This window comes from Glandiceps talaboti, chromosome 14 (genome assembly GCF_964340395.1).
Source record: "Glandiceps talaboti chromosome 14, keGlaTala1.1, whole genome shotgun sequence".
Lineage (NCBI taxonomy): Eukaryota > Metazoa > Hemichordata > Enteropneusta > Spengelidae > Glandiceps > Glandiceps talaboti.
Genome location: NC_135562.1, coordinates 7,571,412 through 7,577,633, shown reverse-complemented (window position 1 = coordinate 7,577,633; position 6,222 = coordinate 7,571,412). Strand labels below are relative to the sequence as shown.

Genomic DNA, 6,222 nt, shown 5'->3' with positions numbered 1-6,222 from the left:
TCGATGTGCAATTAAAATCTGTAGTTTTGGGGATACACGTGTTGTTGCATCTTTCAATAACCAAAATCAAACAAAAACTGGGTTGATATTTTGACAGTAGCTGTATTTCAACAATTTAGTAGTTCAAAGTTCAGAGTTCAAAGTTCGTTACACCATGAGATAAATATAGTATAGGGAACGACGATTTTCTATAAGTTGTGCTTTCTATAACCAATAGTTTAGATATGATCTGTTGTTGTGTTGATATTTATTCGATGTCACCTCAAAAATACGTTTGTTGACGATATGTAGTCAAGATCAGCAAAGCGAAAGTTAAACTAACAACCACTAAGTCTTTAGAATATAGAACTATGGAAACAATCTTGAATTGACCTCATTTGCATCCTACCGAATCTGAACAGACGGCTAGGAGACACAAAAGGTTGTCATGTCGTAGATTTTTCATGATGTTGGCCTCTTGTAGGAAAGCTTCCGGTGACATGCTTCCTGGTTTTAGAGTTTTTACGGCAACTGTGGTTACATTGCTCCATAAACCTGTACAAATGATAATTAGTGATCATAAATTTTGACGATAGTATCGGTCGACACTCAGTCCACTATAGAAAGTCGACATTACAAATCATAACAGCACATTTAGTCCGTGACTTTTCTGATGACATTTGTTTTATTTGTTTATTATTTGTTGTTTGTAATATGTTTTTGTTGATACATTTACAAACAAGATATAAGTTTCAGCCACAGGCGCTTGTTTCCCGAGATATGTATCAGAATGTTTCTATCAGAATACAATAAAATATCGATAACATTGACGTATTTAGCCAATTGTATATGAAAGGGGTAAAATAACACGTGTTTCTGTGATCGTGCAAGTCCACTTGCCGCGAGATTTATCACAGAAGCACGTGTTATTTTACCCCTTTCATATTGACAATTGGCTTCTTTATTGTATTCTGATAGAAACATTCTGATACATATCTCGGGAAACAAGTGCCTGTGGTTCCACTTTCAGCCTAGCGAGGTAGTTGTTACAGTAATCTTACAGGGTAGCTGGTACAGAAACACGGTTAAAGGATATACGCGCAGTTAAGCTTATTACTGCTATCCACTTACATAGGATGATACAGTAACACCTTGGTGACTTACTAAATTTTTGAAATCTTGTTAATAAGCCGTATTGCACATGTCATGTGTGTTCAGCCATTTTGGAGATTTCCCGCAAAGGTTTATGGGAAAACTTCTAACGATCGATGACATCATGAATACCATAATCTCAAATAAAAGATAATCGGGTATTCGTACGCGCGACGTCACAAGACGGTTAGCTCAGGAATTTTCATTGAGACAATGCTTGGAGGAAAAACAACAGTCTTGCGTTTTGCCCTGACAGAAGGCATTCCGTATTAACATTTTATCATTCTTACCTTGCCAAACGTCTCCAAACTGTCCACCTCCAAGTTTTTTATACAGAGAAATGGACTCTCGTGGTATTTCCCACTTGTCGTAACAAAGGGTAGTTTTCGCTGGCGTTGCCTTTTGGCAGGCCTGACTTAGCGTCGTACACAGACCACTTGCAGACTCTGTTAGAAGAGTAAAAAAACGACTCGCATTTTCAATTGAATGAATGAATGAATGAATAAATGAATGAATGAATGCATGAATGAATTAATGATCACGACCTCTCCTTGCTTTTGCTTTCAATATGTGAGGATGGAACGATACGACGTATCATACTGTCTTCGATTTCGTATTACAGATTTTGTTTTCAACGAAAGAATAAGCAAACTGTACCGCTGTGGCGTTCGATCAGTTTATCTAGAGACGAGCACACGACCTTTGAAGAAATAAAGAAACCACCAGTATCCATGTTCTTGATTTTGTAATGTTTGACTTTGAAGCTGTCACTAGAACCATGGTCCAAAACTGACAACGAATATGTTCCTACATAAAATGAAAAAATACAAAGGTAACATATAAGACATTTAACGTCAACGGGAAATGCATTTAAATGAATACCAGAGATGACAGGACTGGACGTAAATTGTGGATGACATGCATGTCATAGCTAGATACTGTTACTTTTCTCTTATCTATTTATTTTGACCTTCCGTAAGGAAAGGTTATGTTGTGCGTCTGTCTGTCTGTCTGTCTGTCTGTCTGTCTGTCTGTCTGTCTGTCTGTCATCTAAAACAACTACTGTATCAATGCTATTGAAATTTGCGACACATCTCAGCTTCCCGACGAGTAATGACAAGAACATTCAACTGAATAGGTTTTCTGATTAGATAGAAATTCCTGTCTTTGTAATTGTTACAACATTGTCGTAACACACAAATATATATTCAAAGAGAAAGTAATCTGGCCAAATTTTAAACGGTTCAATTCTAGATTATACTTTTAGTCCCTATACCGTACGTAGCTATGTACACTAGTGATTAAATGCTGCCTGGGCTGTATTAAAAGAGATGCAGACAAAAGTTGGCAAAACGTTTTTTCTACAAAACGTTTCTTTACAAAACGTTTTTCAACACTTCTATCAATCTCCACAGCTTACCCTTATCAATCTGCGCATCTCTGACCAAGAATGCTCCCTGTATAGCAGTCATTTGCAGTAACTTTTCAGCCTCCTTGCGTGTCAAACTGCCGAAGAACCAGCTAAAAAATAATGGTGACGCCAATAGTCCATTGGAGGGTTTCTGAATCACGTGATATTTAGAACGCATACGTCATCACATGTTGTGTCACGTGATCACAAAACACGCACATCATCTATTACAAACTGACAAAACGTTGGCTTAGCTCAAAATGTTTTAAGGAGACATTAAACAACACGTTCTTCTGGCCAACACAAGTATTCACTTGTCATGGATATTGACAAGGCGTTACATCACACACCGTCGCTACCAAGACATGTCTTGTATCCAAGACCACCAGTTTATCAGGCCTCTTAAAATGGCCATATGGATGAAATTCGGATTTTTATTCACAAAACAACCATACTATGCCTTTCTATTTGAAAAATCTCCCAATGTAAAACAATATGTACCCAGTCCCTTAGTGTAACTAATAAAATGAAAACAACTGAAAAAGCATGTGTGAGATGTTTGTTATTGTACGTACAATAACAAACATTTTACATGTTCTACAGCTTTTTGCAAATATTGAATAACAAAGACACACTTTGTATATTGTTACACGTTATTTTTGTTGTTTTATAAATGAAAAATCAGAAATAAATTCCCATTTAAATTCAACCCCCGTTCGTGTTGTCAGTACCCCTTTTGATACATGTAAGTTATTGTAAACTACAGTAATACACTTACTCCTTGGATTCAATACTGACTTCTTCTGCGATGTAGTTGCTTGGAACATATCCTTCTTTATTCGTCTCCAGGTGGCGTGCTAGCCACCAATCACCAGAACTATGTTAACATAATGACGTTAAAATTATGTTTTAAAGTATATTTTTATGGAAATCTCATTACCCTAGCATATTGGGACGAAATCTGGAAGTTTCATTATTGACTGCAAGGCCAACTTAATCGTTAACTTTGTACGTTTGGCGACACAGACAACCACCAAAAATGTCCCCTGAACATGCAGAATTAGAGGTCGTGTAAGCTTACAGTTGGAATGCTGAGTCACCCAAATCAAACATGTCATACTTTTCAACAACGCATTTCTTCATATCAATGCCACAGCATGTCGGAAAAGTGTGAACTCTGACCTTATTTGATTTCAATGCCATACACGATATGTCCAACGTTAATCTTGAAATAAATCAAACTTAAGGAAAATTGTTAAAGAACAACTATTGCTGTAGTAATTATTTGAGTTGCAAAAGTCAATACGGCCTGAATTACCCTTAATATGTTGACATTGTATTCATCTCTGAATTTGTAAAATAAAAAAAACCGATGCTGTTACTTTTTACAAGAAAACTCGTTCTAAGTTACATTCAGAAAACAAATCAGGACCGAGGTAAAAGAAGTCACGGTGATATCGAATTTAGGCTATTTTAGAATCCAATATGGCCGCCGTTCTTTGAGAAAATAACAGATTGTTGATTTCCTTTAAAACACGATTGTGAACTCTCAAATTTCCTCCATCTTTTCAAAAGTACAAGGAAGAAGGTTTCACATGGCAAGGTTTGAAGAGATTAAAAAAAATAGTACTCAAGGAAATTAGAGACGGGTGTGCATTCTACCTTAGCGTACCCTAACGATATTCAAAGGACAAATCAAGTTGAGGAAATAGACGACCTCCAATAAAGATTTTTCGCCTCACGATTCATCTTAAAGTAAATTCCTCTGTGGCTACGTGTCACTAAGATGAGCTGCTTTACTAAAACCCCAATTTTAAATTTAAATTACGCTGAATTTTCGTCACATTTTCATGGAATAGAGTAAAAAAATAGGACGTGACTGTAATTCAATACTTCCATGGTTGGAAACGGCTAATGACCAGGGAACGATGGTAAGTTTGGTGATTATGAATTATGAGGTTATGGACGTTATCGCTGTCAAGCAGTTGTTTCACTTGTACTTTTGGCGAGTCTGATCTCCGCTCTTACAGTGCTTGCTTATTACGAATTAAATATGTGAGAAAACACACACTATTATTTGACGCAAATTACTAATACATACCTTTTGTCAGTTATAAGCAACCTGTTGCCCTTTTCGAATGCCAACTCGTCCTTAATCTGCGCTTCATAATGATACAAGCCTACGTAAATACACGCTGTAGTAAAAAGAAAATATTATTTTCCCCATGGATATCTCCTCCCCTGGTTAGAAATTGAAAATATCGATTTTTTTAAAGTGGTGGCGTAATCAGGTTACGTTAGAATCCATGGCCAAAAGTGAGCATTGATATCTGTCGGCAAGGTCAAAGCAATGTCACCATTATCAGAATAAACTAGCAGAACTGAACTGCATGTTTTGGCAATGGTGTTGTTGTTTCTCTTACAATTGTGAAAACCAGGAAGTGACTTTACTCAATAAAAATGTACTGGTACAAAATGGCGTTGATATGCACACCAGAGTTCCCGTTTCGTTGTTCCAGTATTGACTATTAACTTACGTTGCATGACCATTTGTATTCTGTATTAGTACTTACATGTTTGAGACGTGTTTTCGTTGTCGGTATCCATTCCTTCACATCATAAGTTCACAGGAGTTGGCGATCCGCTCAGGGTACGGGGTTGTGTACCGTATCAACGAAGAGACGAAATAACAAAGTACAAGGTTACCAGTATTTCTCTAATTTATGGTCATACAAGATTGACCTATCTGTAAAGTCCACGTGGTACAGGTACCATGATAAAAACCGACCATTAAAAATAACTAGGTAATGTTTCAGGATAAGGCGATATTTCACTGGTAATGGTATAAACAAGATTGTAGATAAGGCCAGCTTCTTGGAAGACGAGCTGATATCAGGATAGTTGACTTCGGGGCTGGAAATCACCCAAGTGATGCTGCTTCGACTAGTTGATAGTCCTCGTGCACCACTGCACCAGCGCACGAAAAAAATGAAGTTCCGAACACAATAGTGTTTGCCTGTTTTATGTGGGCTTAGCTATTCAAAGACTGTATGAAAGGAGGATGTGAAACATTAACAAAAGCTTTTCAGGTCATTATGCTCACCTTCTACTACAGTTCATTCGCTATTGAGGTCAACGAAATATGATAGAGCGGTATGAACAACAGATATTTGATCGAGAATAACTATTATAAAAGAAATTAAGACGTTTTCATACCGTGGAAAGTGGTGAGCCAGGAATAAAATTTTCCCCATGAATTTTTTTTAAGTCTAGCATCTAAATAACGTTGGCTTGCCGATATCTTTATACGGTTATCTATGTTTTATTTTTGGCATATAGCATGATAAGTTAGTCTACTCTGAGACACCACCTAGTTCTCCTTTTATAAAAGCCTATGTCTTACATGCATGTATGCTTGTATGCACGCACACACGCACGCACGCACACATCCATCCATCCATACTTACATACATACATACAGTTACATACATACATACATACATACATACATACATACATACACATACATACATACGCACACACGTATGCACGCACATGCGCGCGCACACACACACACACATACATACATACATACATACATACATACATACATACATACATACATACATACATACCTACATACATACATACATACATACACACACATACACACATACACA

General features: G+C 37.0%; 1 protein-coding gene across 1 annotated transcript in view; it reads right to left on the bottom strand.

The window, feature by feature from the left end:
- LOC144446053 (proto-oncogene tyrosine-protein kinase Yrk-like) overlaps nt 1–5,547 on the bottom strand; it is a 7,938-nt gene extending 2,391 nt beyond the window's left edge. The window contains exons 1-7 of the mRNA XM_078135742.1: nt 5,116–5,547; nt 4,644–4,737; nt 3,321–3,419; nt 2,552–2,652; nt 1,789–1,938; nt 1,422–1,577; nt 389–534 (exon numbers count right to left, since the gene is read on the bottom strand). Coding sequence (XP_077991868.1) covers nt 389–534; nt 1,422–1,577; nt 1,789–1,938; nt 2,552–2,652; nt 3,321–3,419; nt 4,644–4,737; nt 5,116–5,149 — 780 coding nt within the window. The 5' untranslated portion in view covers nt 5,150–5,547. The remainder of the gene's footprint in view (nt 1–388; nt 535–1,421; nt 1,578–1,788; nt 1,939–2,551; nt 2,653–3,320; nt 3,420–4,643; nt 4,738–5,115) is intronic.
- Between the last annotated feature and the right edge of the window lie 675 nt (nt 5,548–6,222).